Genomic DNA, 21,055 nt, shown 5'->3' with positions numbered 1-21,055 from the left:
TTGTTAAAAATTCTCCTCCCAGACATAGTAGTGAAAAGTACTGATTCCTTTCTTCCTCTACTTTTTTGAGTTATATTCATGAGGTCTAGAGGTTTAGGGGTGCTGGGACCCCAAAATCATGACAAGCAGGTCCTGCCCAAATGAATTTGACCCGTCTTCTTTCAGCCAAAGACAAGATTTATTAAAAATCTATCATATTGGCCAGACTGTCAAGGAATCTGAACATTGTGAGCTGTTGGCTAGGTGCTTAAGGAATCTGAGCATTTTACTGGAGACAAACTGGACCTTATTTACAGAAAGACTGTGAGAGGGATCTAGGAGTGGCCAAGTAGTCTGCAGGGACTGTGGCATATTAGAAAGCCAGGGACCTGGACCACTGACCAAGGGAAAATGGAGCCTAGATAGGATTAAGGGTAGAAAGTGGCCTGGGAGGTAGGACAATGGAGGGCTAGGCTAGGATAAGGATAATAGAGAATCTGGAAATTGGGCATAGATGGATAATGAAAGGCCAATTGATGGGATTATAGCCTCAGGCAAAATCCAGTGATTTGTCCATATGAGAAAGTCCAGGGTTTTTCCTTCCTGGTGTCCAGATCCCAACTCCATCAATATGATCTTTTATATTCAAATCTTGTATTAACTTGGAACTTCAAGTCACATATGATATAAGGTAGTGGTCTACACCTATTTTCTGCCAAATTACTTTCCATTATACCTAGAAGTCTTCTCCAAAAGGAAATTCTTTCCCAAGTAATTGATATCCTTGTGTTTATCCTTGTGTTTAAAGTATGATTTTTGATTACTTCTGTTTCTTGTGTATCTACTCTATTCTGCTAATCTAATGCCCTGTTTTTTAATGAATAGTGAATAGTTTTAATAACTACTGCTTTACATAGTTTTAAATCTGACAATTTAAATATAATTACCCTAATTTTTTTTCTACTGGACCCTACCACTACAATAAGATATGGCCATTGCATTGCCACATCTCAAATGTTATTTTAAAGCAGTCATCATCAAAAATATATTATCCATATTTTTTTCTTTTCCCCTTGACATTCTAGGAATTTTATACTTCTGAATGAACTTTATTATTTTTTTTCTAGTTAAGAAATTACCCTTTCCATAATCTGATTGCTTTAGAATTAAATTTATAAATAAAAATAGTGTCAATATTTTTACTATATTGGCTTGGCTTCACCACAAACAGTAAATATTTATTTAATTATTTGTTTTTCTTTGTTTCTATAAAGAGTGTTTTGTAGCTGTACTTACATAAATCTTGCATGTCTTGATAGGTTAACTCAGATACTTATTTTGTATTTTGTAATTTGTCTTTTCATTTTTTTTCCCTTTTCTAGTTGTCGTTAGTACTATATGGAAATGGTTTTTTTTTTATAGATTTAGTTTGTATTCCATTACCTAACCAAAGCAATTAATTGTCTCACCTTGTTCTTTCGTTGATTCTCTGTGATTTTCCAAGCAAACCATCACATAATTTTCAAACGGGATAATTTTGCCTCCTGTTTTCTAATGTTTATAGCTTTAATTGTTTCTATTTCTTATTGCTATAGCTAGAATTTCTGGAACTATGTCAAGTAACAGTGGAAAGAGAGGGCATCTTGTTTTACCCCTGTTTATACTGGGGTTTCTTTATTATATGTAAGGTTTACTTCTGTTAAATTGTTTTTTAATTACATTAAAGAAACATTCCTCTATACATATACTTTTTAGGTTTTATTTGTTTTATTTGATTTAAATAAAGAAAATAAAACTTAAAAGGTTTTAAAAAAAATTTTTGTCAAGGCCTTTTCTGTATATTTTAAAATAATCATGTTTTTCTTATTTTGGAACTTTATGTTAATAATTATGCTAATGAATTTTGTAATGTTTAACCATCTTTATAACCTTGGCATAAATCCAACTTTAATAACATTAAAATGTTTTCTGGATATATTGCTGTAGTCTCCTTGCAGGGCTTTTACTTAATATTTATGCATCAGTATTCATTATTGAGTCTGGTTTACAGTTCTCTGTTTGGTCTCTTTCTAGTCCTTATTGCTCTCCTAACATGAGTATGGTAAAGAAATATATGCCTTCTTTTTTCAGAATAATTTTTGTAGTATAGGTATTAATTGGTCTTTAAATGCTTGATAGAATTTACTTGTAAGTACTTTTGGGCACTTTAGGAAAATTACTTTGACATAAACAATAGATTGGAATTGGAAGAAACTTACTACTCAAAAGGCTTTTGCAATAGTCCTGGCATGAGGGGATGAGGGTTTATAACAGGGTGGCAACTGTGTGAATAGAACGAAGGTGATATATGAGACATATTATGAAAACAGAAAAAAAGATTTGGCTTTGATTTCTTTATATGAGATTGGGTCGTTTAAGACCTATATTCTCATTTTATTGGTCTAGGTATTTTATGTATTTTTTACTTATTGATTAATTCCCTCATTGTGGTAGTTGCTAGCTATTGGCCCTCAGGTCATTCTACCTTCTTTTCCAAGGAGTTCTGTACCTGATTCCTTCCCAATTCCTACTCTTGCACTGGAGGACCTCAACACACATGTTGATATTCTCTGGGGACCACTAACCTCCCAATTCTTAATTCCCATGGCCTACACCTCTAGTCTACCTCAGCTACACAAAAGGATGCCCATGCCTTTGATTTTGTTATTACCCACAAGAGTTCTAATTCCAAGACCAGAATTCTGGCATTCCTCTTTTGTATCATAATCTTCCCTCATTTCAGCTTCTCTGATATATACTTTTTATCTTCAAAATGATCTCTAAAATCCTTACCCTTCAGTACTTTCCCAGTAACTCTACTGACATCATTTTTTTTATGTTCCTAATTTCAACTGGATAGTTCATCAGTTTAATTCTACCCTGTCCTCTATTTTTAAAGCCTTTGCTTTCTAATCCTTTTATCATTCATACCTTATCAAACCTCACCCTTGGATTATTCCTTCTATCTGCCTCCTCTGATCCTACTGATAAAATAATGAACTAAGCTAGGGGAATTCCAGCAACTGAGCTAAATTCACTGTAAGTTTCTGTTATCCAATTTCAACTGGTTCCTCAGTGAAGCAAAAGAAATCCTTTTACTCCTTCTTAATTAAATGATCCTGCTCCCCAAAGATTCTGGTAAAAACCCCTCCTCCTTTCCCCAAACCTCCCACACTCCCCCTCCCTTTGTTCTCTCAGTTGAGAACCTTTTTTCATATTTTACTGAGAATATAAAGGCCATTTGCTTTGAGCTCTTTCTTCCCTTCTCTTTATTTCTAAACCCCTTGATATCATCTTCTACTCCTTCAGTCACAGATAATGTGGTAGCCCTTTCACAAAGTCATCCTTTCTATCTCTACCCTTGTTCTTTTCCCCTCCTGTTTCCATCAAACGACTGCCTGCCACCTCCATTATCCTCATTTTATCTCTCATCTTCAACCTGTTTCTATCTGGATAGAAACAGGTCCAAGTCTGTCTCTTCCTTACAAAACCTTCATTAGTCTCCATTATCCCTTCAAACCATGTAGCACATGCTCCTAAAACTACTATGCCAACAATAACAAAACACTTGAAGACAGACACACCAGACTGTCAATACTGGCACTCCTACCTCCATTTCTTTGCTTGATTCTCTCTTGGTTCATGGCTAAAACACCAATTTTTGGAGGTAACCCCTTTGTAGTATTGTGCAGGGACTGCTCCTAGTTGCTACCTTTTAAGATACTACTTAAAGTGGGATGGAATGACTTGGTTGATTTACTCAACTAGCTTTACCCTTACACTTATATCTTCCATCTCACATGTCTAGAAAGGATACATTCTAGTTTTCCAAAAAGAAAAAAAAGGAAATTGAATGGAATTTACAAACCATATTTCTCCAGTGAGTTTGACTTTGTATCTTGTAAAAAGTTCCTGAATGTATTATTAAAGAAATAGCGAATATCTGGAAAAGGAAAGAATGATCACAAAGAACCAGTATGGGTTTATCAAGAATAGATTATGTATGACTATTGTTTCCTTCTTTTTTTTTTTGGACAGGGTTTCTAAGTCTAAAGATCAAGGAAATTCTAGAGATTTGTCTTATCTAGATGTTAGAAAAGTGTTTGATAAAGTATCTCTATTTTTGTGGGAAAAGAGATATTCTGTATATTAGAGGTATCAAACACATGGCCTATGAGCTTCCAGTAACACTCTAGAGTAAAACCCAAATTAAATGTAATTGGGAAACATTTAACAAAGGAAATAAAAACACAACAGAACATAGATAATATTACTGTGTAGTTCTATCAGTCAATGTATAACAGTAATATACTGATGCATGAGTTAGTTGTTCCTGTTTCTATCTGAGTTGCCATAATTGGTCTATATATGATACAAGTATGGATCCAGAACAGGATGAATGACTGGGATCCAAAGATTGTTAATAATCCATGTCAGATTGGAAGATTTCCAGTTTTTTGCCCTGGGAATCTTCTCTTGGCCCTGTCCTTTTAAAATGTATTTTATAAGTGATGTAGCTAAAAGGATAGCTAGCACTATTACCAAATTTTAAGATGACACAAAACTAGGAGGGGTATATAACATACTGGGTGACAGGATCAAAAAAGGATTTTGACAGACTAGGAAAAAAACAAACTGAATCCGACTAGATGACATTTAATAGGGATGAATGTAAAGTCATGAATACAATGTAGGGTAGGCTTGTCTAGAGAACATTTCATCTGAAAAAGATCTTGGATTTCTAGAGGACTCAAGGCAGGTGAGTGGAGTGATATATCAGCCAGAAAATCTTATGTAATTGTGGACTGCATTAAGAATGGCATAAATTTGAAGGATAGGGAGATCATAGGCTCACTGTGGCTCTGTCCAGGTCAGACTGCTTATGGAAGACAGTGTTCAGTTTCGAATGCTACATTTTTGAAAGGACCTTGATAAACTGCAGAGCTCCTAGGGGAAGGAAACAAGAATGGTGAAGGGCCTTAAGTCCATATCTTATGAGAATTAGCTGAAGGAACTGGGGTATTTATGCCAGAAAGGGAAAGTTTCAGGATTAAGATAGTAGCTGTCAAATATTTGAAATGCTGTCATGTAGAAGTGGGCTCTTTTCAAACCTTTAGAGCAGAGGCTAAGAGGAATTAAGAAGCCTCTTGATGAGTGTGGAAGGTGAAAGTTAAAGCTGACTTGAACCTTAAAAACAACAACAACAAAACAAACTCTAAAATCTTGACAAGTGGTCCCATCACTTCCTTGCAAATAGAGGGAGAAGACATGGAGGTAATGTGAAATTTTATATTCTTGGGCTCAAAGATCACTGCATACTGCTATAGCAGTCATGAAATTAAAAGACACTTTCTCCTTGGAAGAAAAGCTATAGCAAATTTGGACAACGACTAAAAGCAGAGCTATCACCTAGTCAACAAAGGTCTGTATAGTCAAAGCTATGGTTTTTCTAGTAGCAATGTATAGGCTGTAAGAGTTGGATTAGAAGGAAAGTTGAGCCCTGCAGAACTGCTACTTTTGAATTGTTATTCTGGAGAAGACTTTAGAGAGGCTCTTGGACAGCAGAGATCAGATCAGTCAATACTTAAAGAAATTAGTTCACACTGTTCTCTGGATGGTCAAATACTGAAGCTGAAGTTTAAATACTTTAGCCACATAATGAAAAGATGGGACTCATTGGATAAGATTTTAATGTTGGAAAAGATTGAAGGCAAAAGGAAAAGGGAACAGCAGGTGGATAGTGTCATGGAAACAACAAGCAAGAAGTTGGACAGATATCAAGAGAAAGTGGAGGAGAGAAGGGCCTGCTGTGCTATAGTTCATGGGGTCCTGAAGAATGGGAGTCAGTTGAATGAACAGCTACAAAGCAGAGGTTGGCAAACTGACCACCAACCTGGTTTTATAGGTGTTCTTAGCTCTCAGGTTTTACTGAAATGAGTGGCAGGCCAGATTTGGCCCATAAGCTACAGTTTGCTAACCCCTAATCTAGAGAGAGGAGGTGGAGATAAGGGATACAAATTTTAGACTTGTAATTTTAGAGCTTTCTAACACTTGGAGCAATGCAAAAAAAAGAATGGGGTACATCAGGAGGTAGTGGGTTCCTTCTCCTTGGAGGTTCTCAAGCAAAGGCTACATGGCAACTTGTTGCTCACACAATAATGGTGTTCTATTTTGAACCAAGTTGGACTATGAAATTAATCTATGCTTCTCTTGTACTGAAGTCCTTTCCGACTCAGAAATTCTGTTATTCTGTGATTTATATCTCTATTTCATCTTCTACTATTCTACAATCTAGGTGAAATTCTCCATTTGCTGGCAAAGAAATTTTGTGGTACTTTTGATTACTAATAGAATAAGGTTTCATAAGCTATTTTTTCTTTGGTCTGGACCTGGGAATTGATCAGTTGAACTCTAGATGACAAATCTCCCTTTACTAATGGCTTTGCTACTTAAAGTTTTAAACAGTTTCTTGGGGGCACTGAGAAAAAAAAATACTTCTCCAAGGTCTATTAGCATATCATAAAAACCCTAACCAGACAAAGCATGAGTTTCCTCAATTTTGTTTTTAAAGACAGATATTTAACTTTATTAATGAATCTTATGGTTTCTCAAGAGCACATCTTCTAGTAACACTATTATTTGCTCTGGAGATAATTTACCACAGCCATATTGCTTTACCTGAAGTTCTGGTTTTTGTGAAACAATATTATATTAACGAGTATGGATACATGTCTGCAGAATATAGTTCAATTTAATTCAACAAATAATTATTTAGCACTCACTATGGGGTAGGCACTGGGCATACAAAGACAAAAACAAAATAGTACCAGCACTCAATGAGCTTAAAGTTTACTTGACTTTTCAGAAAGGAGGCTCCTAATTACAAACACACATAGGTGTATACATATACATACATACACATACATACAACACACACACACACACACACACACACACACATAGAGAGAGAGACAGACAAAGAGAGAAAGACAGAGACAGACATATCATGATGTTCCACTGACAGGGAATCACACGGAAGAATTGATTTTCTGAGGTTTTCCCTTTTGATGCCAATCTCATCCCTTCCATGTTTCTCACCTTTCTCTGTTTTGAACATAGGAGTAATAGAAGCATTAAAGTAAAATAGAATATTAACAAAAGAAGACATATGATTTGGCTGTTGGCTCTTGGGTTGAAGAGAACTTTAAGGATGAATTTACTAAAATATATTTCATGACTTTTCAAAACAAGGGATTCTAACTTACTAAGCAAGACTGCTTGGGGAAACATATTATTTTTGCTGTATAAATCTAATTATCCTAATTTGTTCTCAATTTGACATCTCTTCATATAGCTTTAGTATAAATGCTATTGTTTAAGAATTATTTAACTTGGGATGGTAGTAAAATCTGTGGCATTAAGCCAAATGAAGCCAGGATATAAATCTTAGGCTGTGGTTCAGGTACCTTGAGTATTAAGCCCATTACATGGTGCTAAGATTAACAGATATTTTTAAGCATACAAAATACAACATATGCAGATGTTGAAACCAGATATGTTTTCCTATACTTGGTAATTTTCTGTTTACAGTAACCACTCATTCACTAATGCATGATTTTTTAAAAAAAGTTTTCTAAAACACCTGGTTAAATATTACTTTGATCCATATGTTAAAAAAAATATTTATAGCTGCTCTTTTTTTTATGGAAACTAAGGAGAACCCATTATTTGGGGACCAACTGAACAAATTATGATATATGAAAGTATATGATAAAGTATGATAATGTTGTGTTTCAAGAAATAATGAAAGGGACAGTTTCAGAGAATGAGACATATATTTTTGGACAAGGCCAGTGTGGGAATTTGTTTTGCTTGACTATCCATATTTGTAACCAGGGAAAAAATATTTCCTTGATGCGTATTAAATTCTTTTATTGTGCTATTACACATAACATTATTTAAATAAATTCTTTGCATAGAATAATTGTGGAATATTCACAAACTCAGATTAAATATAAGACCTACTTTTTTTTCCCCCTCACAGTGGTTACATTTTGTTAAAGTAGAACTACAATTGAAGTTTTCACTTTAGGAGGAAGTTTCATTAGGATAATTCCATCAACCCTTATTTTATCTTTCTAACCCTTAAATGTTTGCTGTGCTATTTCCCAACCACGTGTTATAATAACTTCAATAATCACTTGCGTTTTTATGTAGCTCATTTAATCCCTAAACAAATGTTTTGTTAGTTCATCAACTACTGAAGTAAAATGATTAGGAAAAGTGATATACAGAGATACAATTCAAGCAAATTGTAATTACATGGTCTAGAAAGGACCTTGAAGTCTCACTGCCCTAGGCGACATCATGTTGAAAATAAATAATCATGCTCTAATCAAAGATAATCAAAATTCCAAGCCCTCCTCCAACTTCCAGCATATGTATTATAAACAAACATCACTGATAAGTTTTTGTACCTTTGTAGAAAACAAACTATTACAAATGTAAGCCTGAAATGTAGGAGGGCAGTTGGGTCTGCTATAAATCATCTTACTGAGTTTTGGAATGATTAGGTGTTTTACATGGAGACAGCTGGTACTATCATTTTATCATTATCTCAGAAGATGTGGAAGTAATCATGGGCTCAGTATAACTATTAGCACAATTAGGTTCTTATGATTTTTCAAACATTGTCTCATTATTTCTTATCAGATTCTGCACATTATCCAGAAACTGGTTAGCAACACCATCATCTTAGTTGACTTCCAATTAGAAGATTTATGTAAAAACTAAAGGAAAATCTAGGATAAGTCCTGATGACATTCACGAGTACCAAACACTGGATAATAAGTGAATATAAATCATATGAAAAGAAGGCAAATATATAAGACATCTCCTCATTTATTGGGAGAAGTTCACTTCTTCTATTGAAAATAGCACATTCCAGAATCATATACATTACTGTCCCTACCAATAACTAGACAGGGAATTTGTAATTGGTTACTTACAATTCCCACTTGCCAGTCTTATAAGAATCTAGTATATACCCTATGACGTTCTTGGAAAATGAAACCCAGCAAAAAGAACTGAACCAAAAATTGCTTATGTCACATTTTTATGAACAATTTTGTCTAATTATCGAAGAATATGTACTTACTTGCCAAGCGCAAAACATTCCATCTTGACTGTCATTCCCTTAGCAGCTGTAACCATGAAAGGGAAATGGACCTCAATTTTCGGCTCATATTCTCCCATCACACCTGGGAAATAAAGAATGGTCTTTTAAAATAAAATTAATGTCACAACTTTTCTTGAAGCCTAAAGCCTTTTTTTCTAAGTGTGTGGTATAGTTTCTTAACAGCAATGAGGGAAGTGATGAATTGAGTGAGATCAGTGACTGTCTCAGAACAATCATGCAATTATAGAATCACAGAATGTCAGTGTTGGAAGGGAACTTAGAGCTCTTCTGATCGAACTCATACCCAAACAAGTATCCCTTCTGCGACACGCCGGACAAGTGGCACTTTAGCTTCTGCCTTAGGCCTTCTAGTGGTGGTGATGGGGAATTGGGATAAGGCGGGGAAAATAATTCTGTAAGCTCTGTTTGCTAGGAAGGTTTTCTTTTGTATATTGAATCATTTCAGTCATGTCCTACTTTTCATGACCCCATTTTGGGGTCTTCTTGGCAAGGATACTGGAGTGGTTTGTCATTTCCTTCTCCAGCTCATTTTGTAGAAGAGAAACTGAGGCACAGAGGGTTAAGTGACTTGCCCATGGTTACACAGCTAGTTAAGTGTCTGAGGCCAGATTTGAACTCATGAACATGAGTCTTCCTGATTCTAAGCCCAGTGCTATATCTACTGATAGAGCCTACCACACCAATTTTCTTTATATGAGGTCTGAATGTGCTTCTTTTCAATTTCCACTCATACATCTGCCCTCTGAGGCCAAGCAGAACAACTTTAATCTTTCTTCCATGTGACAACCTTATAAATAAGTTAAGAGCAGCTATCATGGTTCAAGGACTTTTATTCTTCAGACTAAACAACCCAATTCCTTCAAATGAATTTCAAATGAAATTATGGTATACTCTTGAAATTCTTCACCATCTTGGTTACCCTTCTGTGGGTACTCTCACCTCCTAAATGCATAAGAGCACATTCACAACCTTCTACAGGCTGTGTGGTAGGATAGAATAACTAGTCTTATAATCAGAAGCCCTGGGATCAAATCCTGCATGTGACATATTAGCTGTGTGAACATGGGCAAGTTCCTTAAACCTTGTGATGATCAGCTTCCATGTCTATATAATGAGGTTAATAATACTTATAATACCTATTTTAGAGAGTTGTTATTATGGTAAAATGTACTGATAACTTTTAAAGGGATACACACACACACACACACACACACACACACACACATACATATGTACATGTATATGAAGATATATATCAACTGTGGTTTTTAGGGTGATAATTGTTAAAATAATAAATCAGTGCTTACCGTTACCCAAATTGTTTTTCTTCAAGGATGATGTTTCCATTTCAGAATAGATTATAAACTCTAAAGCTTTTAGTCAATGTGCCGTGAAAGCTATGTCCTTTTTTATAGTTCCTTAGAGACCATTCTGCTTGCCAAGAAAGGTTCATTTCAGTTGTCTCCAACTCTCCTTAGCACCTTTGATATTTAAAGAAAATCAACTCATTCTATGCTACTTGCCCACCCTGACTGACTAGCTGAAAACACATCACCAGGATACATAATGCATGGGTTTAGGATTAAGCTTGATATCAGGAAAAACTTCCTTATAGTTATCCAAAAGTGGAGTGGTCTGCCTTGAGAACTAGTGTTCTTCCCCTAATTGGTAGTCTTTAAGGGAATGTTTGATCAAAAATGAAGTCAGACAGAATTCTTGTTTAAGGACACTTTGCATTATATGACTATTTTTTTCTTGAATATAAGTACAGGGGAAGTTCCCAGGGACCAGCCTACTTGCTGTTACAGAAAGTGCTCCATTTTCTCTTTTTATGCCTTTGCATAGGCTGTCTCACATCCAGAATGTTCTCTCTCCTAAGTACTGTCTTTTAGAATCCCTGATTTTCTTCAAGATTGCGCTCAAGAGCTGACTTCAAGAGGAGGTGTTTTCTGGTCTCCTAAGCAACTGGAGCCTTCCCCTCTGAGACGGCTCTCTATCCATTCATTATTATAAAATATTATATAATTACAGGTTATATTTAAAATGTGATGTTTGTATAGCACTTTGTAAACCTTAAAAGACTATATAAATGTAGCCATTATTGTCATTTTTAATCTTGTGCGAACCTATTTGTGTATATGTTGTATTCCCTAGTAGAATGTAAGATCCTTGAGAGCAAGGGCTGTTTTTGTTCTTTCTTTCTCTGCTTAGTGCTTAGGACAGTGCCTTGCTTACTCTCATTTGGGTTGAAAAGGAAACAATGTGTGCATCTAGAAGGGTGTAAAAGTCTTCTGAACATGTAGAGAGGTGAGAAAGCTGGGGGACAGGATGGGCGAGGGACTTTTAGAGGATTTTAGTGGATTGAAGGTGAGAGGGGGTGATGGGGTAATAGGGATAAGGTAAAAAGATAGGCTAAGAAGGAAAACAGTGAGTAAAAATAAGATGGAGGAAAATTCATGAATAGTAATTATATCTTTGAATGTGAATGAGATGTTTTTAGCAGCTCTCTTTGTGGTGGCAAAGAACTGGAAATTGTAGGAATCCCCATCAATTGGGGAATGGTTGAACAAGTTGTGGTGTATGATTGTGATGGAATCCTACTGTGCTATAAGAAATGATAAGCTTAATGATCTTATAAAGGCATGGAAAATTTGCGTGAAATGAAGAAGAGAGAAGTGAGCAGAATCAAGAGAACATTGTATATAATAATAGCAATATTGTTCTAAGAGTAACTGAGAGATTGTCATTTTGACTATTATAAATACACAAATTAAAAATAAAGGACATATGAAGAAAGAAACTACCTGCATCCAGAGAAAGAACTGATAAATGAAAATATGTAAGAATAATTTCGCATATATATGTACACACACACACACATACACACACATATATATGTACACACACACACACACACACACACATATACCTTTGTGTGTAATGGTGGCCACGTCTAGGCCAGGGTGGGGGGAGAAAAAAATAGAAAAAAAATAAAACATACATGTTAACTTTATTGCATATTTTGGGGGGATAGTAAGTTGTACATGGTAGATTTGCATTTGTCTTTTTATCGTATTGTGCTAAGGAAATGCTTGTTTTATTCCATGAATTGAAAATAAAATAATTTTTTTAAAAAGTACATATTAACTGACTGATTTATTGAACAAAGAGGGCAGCTAGGTGGCACAATGGATAGAGTGCTGGGTCTGAAGTCAGGAAGGCTCATCTTCCTGAGTTTAAATTCAGCCTCAGATACTTACTAGCTGTGTGACTCTGAGCAAGTCACTTTACATAGTTGGCTTCAGTTTCCTCATCTGTAAAATAAACTAGAGAAGGAAATGACAAACCACTATAGCATCTCTGCCAAGAAAACCCCACTGGGGTCACAAAGAGTCAGACATGACTGAAAAATGACTGAACACATTGAACAAAGGTGGGCTGCCACATGGCAGAAGGACTTGCTCTGCTTTGTCCCACAGTGCAGAACTAGGGGCAATGAGCAAAAAGGCATGGTGTTGCAGCTTTATGTAAGTACATTTTATTTTTTATTAATTAATTTATTTTTAGCTTTCAACATTCACTTCCACAAGATTTTGAGTTCCAAGTTTTCTACCTATCTCTCCCCTCTCCCACACCAAGACAGCATGCATTCTGAATACCCCTTCTCCCAATCTGCCCTCCCTTATATCACCCCTCCTCCCTTCTCTTATCTCCTTCCCCTTATATTTTCCTCTAGGGCAGGATAGATTTCTATACCCCATTGCCTGTATATCTTATTTCCCAGTTGCATGTAAAAACAATTTTTAACAATTGTTTTTAAAACTTTGAGTTCCAAATTCTTTCCCTTCCTCCCTCCCCACTCACCCTCATTGAGAAGGCAAGCAACTCGATACAGGTTATACAAGTGTACTCATGCAAAACACTTCCATAATAGTCATGTTGTGAAAAACTAACTATATTACCCTTCATCCTATCCCACCCCATGTTTATTCTATTCTCTCCTTTGACCCTGTCCCTCCTCCAAAGGGTTTGCTTCCAATTACTCCCTCTCCCAATCTGCCCTCCCTTCTATCATCTCCCCTCTCTTATTCCCTTCCCCCATTTTCCATAAGATAGATTTCCATATCCAATTGAGTATGTATGCTTTTCCTTCCTTAAGCCTAATCCGATGAGAATAAGATTCACTCATTCCCTCTCCCCTTCCCCCAGTTCCCGTGCACTGTAAAAGCTTTTTCTTCATTGGTTTATGTGAGATAATTTACCTCATTCTACCTCTCCCTTTCTCCTTCTCCCAGTACAATCCTCTCTCTCACCCCTTAATTTTATATTTTAGGTATCATCCTTTTATATTCAACTCACCCTGTGCCCTCTGTCTACACATATATTTCTTCCAACTGAGAAAGGTCTCATAAGTTAACAAATATCATCTTTCCATGTATGAATATAAACAGTTTAACTTATTTAATAAGTCCCTTATCATTTCTCTTTCCTGCTTACCTTTTCATGCTTCTCTTGAGTCTTGTATTTGAAAGTCAAAATTTCTACTCACCTCTAGTCTTTTTATCAAGAATGCTTGAAAGTACTCTATTTCACTGAATGTCTATTTTCTTCCCCTGAAAGATTATACTCAGTTTTGCAGGGTAGGTGATTCTTGGTTGTAATCCTAGTTTCTTTCCTCCAGAATATCGTATTCCAAGTCCTCCAATCCCTTAATGTAGAAGCTGCTAAATCTTGTGTTATCCTGATTGTGTTTCCACAATACCTTAATTGATTTTTTGTGGTTGCTTGCAATATTTTCTCCTTCACCTAGGAACTCTGGATTTTGGCTATAATATTCCTAGGAGTTTTCCTTTGGGGATCTCTTTCAGGAGGTGATCAGTGGATTCTTTCAATTTCTGTATTACCACCTGATTCTAGAATATCAGGGCAGTTTTCTTTGATAATTTTTTGAAAGATGATTTTCTAGACTCTTTTTTTTGATCATGGCTTTCAGGTAGTCCAATAATTTTTAAATTATCTCTACTTGATCTGTTTTCCAGGTTAGTTGTTTTTCCAATGAGATATTTTACATTGTCTTCTATTTTTTTCGTTCTTTGGGTTTTGTTTGATAAATTCTTGATTTCTCGTAGAGTCATTAGCTTCCATTTTCTCCTTTTAAGGGATTATTTTCTTCAGTGAGCTTTTGGACCTCCTTTTCCATTTGACCAATTCTGCTCTTTAAGGAATTCTTTTCCTCATTGGCTTTTTCTATGTCTTTTGCCATTTGGGTCAGTCTATTCTTAAGGTATTTTTTTCTTCAGCATTTTTTTGTGTTTCCTTTAGCAAGCTGTTGACTTGTTTTTTATGATTTTCTTGCATCACTCTCATTTCTCTTCCCAATTTTTCCTCTACTTCTCTTATTTGCTTTTAAAAATCTTTGTTGAGCTCTTCCATGGCCTGAGACCAATTCCTTTTTTTCTTGGAGGCTTTGGAAGTAGGAGCTCTGACTTTGTTGTCTTTTTCTGGTTCTACGTTTTAATCTTTGTCATCAAAGTAAGATTCAATAATATGAGTTTTTTTCCCTCTGTTTGCTCATGTTCCAAGCCAATTACTTGACTTTTTAACTCTTTATTAAGGTAGAACTCTGCTTCCACTGCAGAGGGTGTATGGTCCCAAGCTTTGGGGGTTTTGTGCAGCTGTTTTCAGAAATACTTCTAGTGACCTGTAAATTTTCAGTTCTTCTAACATGGTATGATCAAAGGAGAGGTGTTTACTTCCTTCCTGGTCTTTGCTCTGGTCTATGAGTGACCACAAGCACTCTTTTCTGCCCTGGAAGTGTGAGGAAAATTTTCTTTCCACCACCACCACAAATTCTGCCACGCCAGCACTCCTCCTCACCCCAGGACCACTCCCCAGGACTCTGATCCGGATCTAAGCATGCGCAAAGCAAGAGAATCCTGCCTCACTGACAGCAAAGAGATCCCTGCAATCCTCCTCTGATCATCTGTTTGATTCCCCCCAGTGTCTGTGAGCCAAGAGCTCCAGAAATAGCCACCACCACCCCAGGTTGCACTAGGGCCAGGGCTGGACCATGCTTTTCTCCCACCCAGGTCTGACAGACCTTTCCCATTGACCTTCTAAGTCGTCTTTGGCATTTGTGGGTTGAGAAGTCTGGAAACCACCACAGCTGCCCATAATTCAATCTCCTGAAGCTTACTTCATCTTTGCCCACATGGCCCACATTGAACTGTAGGTGCAACAGCCCTTTCCATCCAGATTATCTTGGGCTAGAAATTTGTTTCATTCAGTCTTTTTGTGGGTTCTGCTGATATAAAATTTGTTTAGAGTCATTTTTTACAGGTATTTGGAGGGGTTTGTGGGAGAGCTCAATCAAGTCACTGCTTTTACTCTGCCATCTTGGCCCTACCTCATACATACATTTTATATAAGGAGATATTTCTTAAGAATTAGAGCTGCTCTAAAGTGGCCTTCAGAAAGGAGGCTATCAGCTGGGATCATTCTGAAAAAGTCCACCAGTTATGGATGTTGTAGAAGAGTATTTTGTTCTCAAATATGGGTAAAATTAAATGACCTCTGAAGGAACACTGAGGTTCTGTGATTCTATGGCTGCCAACAACAGTGCCTTGGTGGTAGGCCCTATCTTTAAAGTCACCTGTAGTTTTATATAACCAGAGACTGAAATGGAATGAGATGTCATTCCTTTTGAGGAAGCATTGAAACCATTCCATTCCTTGCCTAGGCTAATTCAGTCCTAGGGATAAACTGTCCCACTGTTTTATTTCTCCAACTGAAATGACATAATTAATATCCCATTTTGGTTTTACTTTCATATAAAGTGCTGGTGATAACCTATTTTAATTTCTAGCAATATTATTTTATAACTATGGCCAAACCAAAAAAATTCTAAACAAAAATTTCACACGGAATCAAAGTTCCAACAGTGATTTTCACACCACTTAAAGAAAACGTTTTATTTTTATACCCCAAATGGAGATAAGTTGTTACATCTGTCAGGCTTTCTAAGTTCTTCACTGTTAAATTTAGCAGCTATTTGTTGGCTAGTCAGGCAATAGTTGGGGAAATTTTTACACAAGTCATTCTACACTTCCAATATGATGGATTTAGAAATGGCTGTATTGAGCCAATTAGATAAGATTTGCTTTCTTTTCATTTTGGAACTGCCCAAGGCTTTGAATAATTTTTCAGGACAAAGTAATTAGGGAAAAGATGAGGTTAGAAAGAGGTAAGAGTATGTGAAGGTAATGATGGAGATATATAATATGGAGAGAAGAGGGATGTTTATGCCACAACTGTGGCAATAGAGTAATAGTTTTATCATCATCATCATCATCATCATCATAAGATACTTTAGCAATAGGTTAATCATTTTCATAAATGTAACAGAATATAAGATCCTTGAAGGAAGGGATTTTTTTCTTTGTATTCCTAGCATCTAGAAGTGTTCAGTACTTAATATTAAGCAAGTACTTAATAAATGCTTGTTGAATTAATGCAAGGCAACAGAAAAGTGTAGCAGAAAGATCACAAGATTTGGAGCAAAATTCTTTCATTCAAACCCTGGCTTTGCCACCTACTACTATATAATTCACTTTACCTCTCTAGAAATTGATTTCCTCATATATCAGAGACACTATTTGACTGCATGAACTCTAAGACCTTTTCGAGCTCTAAATATGAAGACTAAGTTTAAAAAAATGTAACTGTCAATAAATATACTATTTTACATGTATAGACATGGAGTTAATATTCTACAATATCCACTATATTTTTCTCTTTATAGTCAGCCACTCTAGTCCAAGCCCTCATCACTTCTCAATTTTATTATTGAAATAGCCTCATAAGTGGTCTCTTACTTTCTGTCATTTCACTCCACACCATTCTTCACACAATTGCCAAAATGATTTTCTTAAAGCTTAGGTTTGATCACTCCCCTACTCAATAAATTCAAATGCCTCCCTATTGGCTTTAGTATCAAATATAAACTCCTCTGTTTGGCTTTTTAAAGCTCTCTTAACTGGCCCCAAATTAGTTTCCTAGCCTCATTATACATTATTTTTCTTTCTGCATTCTACTGCCCAGGGAAATTGACCTTGTTGCTCTTGCTCACAAATGACACACTGCCACTAGCTGCCACTGATCCTGGAATGAACTCCTTCCTTTTCTAATTCCCATTTTCCTTCCAAATTCAAATCAAGCACCAACTTCTATATCAATCCCAGTTGCAGGACTCCTCCCTTGTAAAATTATCTTATATCCATTTTGCATGTATATACATGTATATATGTATACGTACATATGTGTTTATATACACATTTGCATATGTGTCCACAGATATTATATACTCATATATGAACATTATGTTTCCCTTGATAGATTGTAAACTCCTTGAGGGCAAACACCATGTCATTTTTCCCATTGTGTTTCTGTTGTCTAATACAGTGTCTGGCACACAGTAAATAATAAATACTTGTTTATTGATTGATTTATTGAGTATACTCTTATAATAAGCAGCAATAATAAAAACATTTCTAGGATGAAAGGATGGTATAGTGAACAGAGAGGAAGAAAGAGCTTTGTTCAAGTTATGCTTCTGCTACCTACTGGCTGTGTGACGTTAGGTAAATTACTCAACCTCTTAGTAGTGAAGTTAAACAAACCTCTAAGACTTTAGAGTGAAGAAACTGTTGTAGACCTACGTTGAGAGAGTAAAAACTGAGAATTCCATACTTTGAGGATATAACAGGTATGAGCCTCAAAACAATACTAATAAACCCAATGCAAATTTAGTTTAATGAAGACATTTTTTTCTTTGTAACTTAGGATAAGCATGAAGATCTCCTTTGACAGGAGTGCAACTGACATACTGCTATACATCAATGTTGATGTAGGAATTTGTTTTTCTTTACTGAAAATAGAGTTTGATTATAGCAGAGTTTCCTGCATTAAAACTGCTCAATAGTACTTAAGTTTCAATAAATATATTATTTGATATTATTTTACTTATTGTCTCATCACATTTACATTTAAATATACCCATGAAATTCTTATGCCATCTACATTATTTAGATGCAGCTGGTAAGAGAATCAAAGGCCAGAAAAAGAAAGAAAAGAGGCTGAATAGATTGCACACATGCTGCCTAAAAATGCCATTCTACACATAAGGCATGCTGCCACATTTAGTCCTGGCATATTTAGTCTTGCAGGGATTATCATGCTATCTTTCCATGATGCCTAGATAATTAGTACATCACTGAATGTGAAATAATTCAGCACACTGGGCTGTGATTACATAAGGAAGAAGGATATTGGGAATATAAAAGAAAATAGAAAACTAACCCCATAAAATTTATTATATCAATTTATTTCTCTTTGATTTATGCATTTAATAATTTAATTCTTAATTTCTTAAGGATGTTTTAATTATTTGGACAAGTGTCTTAATTCTGTCTACTTTGCAATTTTCTAAAGGGTCATTAAGAGGTATTAATTTCACAAGCCTGGGTAAATATTAATTCAGTCGTAACCATAGTTGCCTTACCCAATATTTCCTATTGGTTTGGCACTGTGCAAATAAAGGGTGGAAATGAGTGGCTCATACTATCTTTAAATATATGTATTATTTTGAGTCTTATATTTATATTACGTATAAAACTAGAGGAGGTCTATCATCTAGAAGAGATTTGTTTCATGTTCATTATTTATAATCTGAAAATCAGGACAGCCAGCATTTTCCTTTACCTCTGGGAATCGAGGACAAATCTGCCAAGGAACTCCCTCTACATGCTGTACTATGATTGCTTTTTATGTACTGCTGAAGCTTAGCACTTATTTTCTTGTCCTGATCTAATGATTGTGATCCAAAAACAATATAAACATACATATACACACACACCATGAACAATATTTGCACAGAAATCTGAGCTTATTTGTGTTGATAAAACAGAAAAAAGAGATCTTCTAAAAGTAAGCTTACTTATTATATGCAAAACTCTGTACAAATCCCTAGAGGTGATACAAAGAGAAAAGAGAACTGGTCCCTGCCTTCAAAAAACTTAAAAACCAAGAACACAGGCACTTTTGACACATCTGATTCATTAGATGAGACAAGAGAAAGATGCCGACTCTGAACGGGGAGCCAAGGTGTAAATAGAAGTGTCTAAAAGAATACAATCATTTCAACCCGTGGAAATTTCTGTGAAATTATGAAATGGAGTAAGAACCATCTAGAAATTATGATTTGAGTAAATTGATAGCTATAAATCCATAACCCAAAACTTATGCTTTCCCTCAAAAATTGAATTCATGGAAGACAATTGATTTTGTTCTAGGATTCCTTTATTTTGGTTCATACTGATCAACTTCTTGTTTTGGTTAATTTCTCCCTCTGTGTGTTAACATGAGAAATATATATATATATATATTTTTTTAATTAGGCAATTGGAGTTAAGTGACTTGCCCAGGGTCACACAACTAGTAAGTGTCAAGTGTTTGGTCTGAGGTCAGGTTTGAACTCAGGTCCTCCTGACCTAAGGGCCAGTGCTCTATCCACTGTGCCACCTAGCTGCCCCAGAAATAATTTTTAAATAAAGCTTCCTGGGATAGGTAATTTTAGCTCACATTAGATTTCATTAGGTGCTTCCTTGAATATGTTTAAGAACAGTAGATTGAATGTTGAATGGGCCAGAGTTTTCATTTTGACAGCCACAGGGGACTTCCTTTAAAAGCTGTTACAATTGGTCACATCAATGACTGATAGGTTTAAAGGACTGCTATAATGGCTCTAAAGGAGATGGAGTCAAAATGGATGTATACTGGTGCTAAAGGAATTATTAATGTTAAATTCAATAATTACATTTTTAAAAGTTCCTAAGTAGTTCTGTAGGAAACTAACACCCTCAACAAAGTTTTCTATATGGTCATCTCAGCTGTGATTTAGCCAGGAGTTAGGATTTTGATACGACATACGGAAACATTCACATTTGCCTTATTCCATTCATTTATAAAGTAAAAATGGAGGACAGGAGTGAGGTGTGTTAACCTCACATATATTGTTTTATTGCTGCTATTTTAAAAATCATTCTAAAATCATTCTATTTTTCCCTCTGGAAAAACCTTCTACACATAGGTATTCAACAGCCCATCATAAAACAAGCAGCCAAGGGGAAAAAAGAGTAAAAGAAAATGCTAGTTACAAAGAAGCCAAAGGGCTAAGGGAAAAATTCTGCCAACTAATTTCCTCAGCTGTGTGGCCTAAAAAACAAGCATTCATTAAGTGCTTATTATGCATCAAGCACTATACTAAGCACTGAGGTTACAAATACAAATAGAAAGAAAGACAATCCCTGACATAGCTTATATTCTAATAAAGGAAGACAACACATGAAACTAAAAATTAGGGGCAGGGAAAGAAGCTACTGCCAAGCATGGTAGAAAAAGTTCAGAATACATTGTTGGCCTTTCCTTAGGTGCTTTCCTTAAAACAGAGATTGCAACAGGAACTTGCCAGTCAGAAGAAGGGAGCAGGGGGCAGAATGTACTTCGAGTGTGACAAGTCCAGGGGTGCAGTGAACTTCCAGGGTAAGTGTGGTATAATTATTATAATCATAGGGGTAGGGGAATGTAAGGAATGTATTGTTTCTAGTTATTGTTAAAAATATATTTTTTTTTAACCACTTAAATTTGGACATTTTCTTCTCACCTCCATTTTCTTATTATAGAGGTTGGCATTCATGTGGTTGGCACTAACATTTGTGATGTAAACACACTAAAGCAATCTACACTTTATAAGGATTTCACTAACACTTGTATATGTCAAAT

General features: G+C 35.6%; 1 protein-coding gene across 3 annotated transcripts in view; it reads right to left on the bottom strand.

Moving 5' to 3' along the window:
* The window catches only part of CNTN5 (contactin 5), a 1,537,434-nt gene that overhangs the window by 380,569 nt on the left and 1,135,810 nt on the right, over positions 1-21,055 (bottom strand). For all 3 annotated transcript variants that reach the window (XM_078147163.1, XM_078147162.1, XM_020996136.2), the window contains one exon: positions 9,176-9,278. In XM_078147163.1, coding sequence (XP_078003289.1) covers positions 9,176-9,278 — 103 coding nt within the window. The remainder of the gene's footprint in view (positions 1-9,175; positions 9,279-21,055) is intronic.

This window comes from Phascolarctos cinereus, unplaced genomic scaffold, assembly GCF_003287225.1.
Source record: "Phascolarctos cinereus isolate Bilbo 61053 unplaced genomic scaffold, phaCin_HiC Scaffold_726;HRSCAF=1367, whole genome shotgun sequence".
Taxonomy (NCBI): Eukaryota; Metazoa; Chordata; class Mammalia; order Diprotodontia; family Phascolarctidae; genus Phascolarctos; species Phascolarctos cinereus.
The sequence above is the reverse complement of the archived record's forward strand: the minus strand, read 5'-3'. Positions and strand labels throughout refer to the sequence as shown.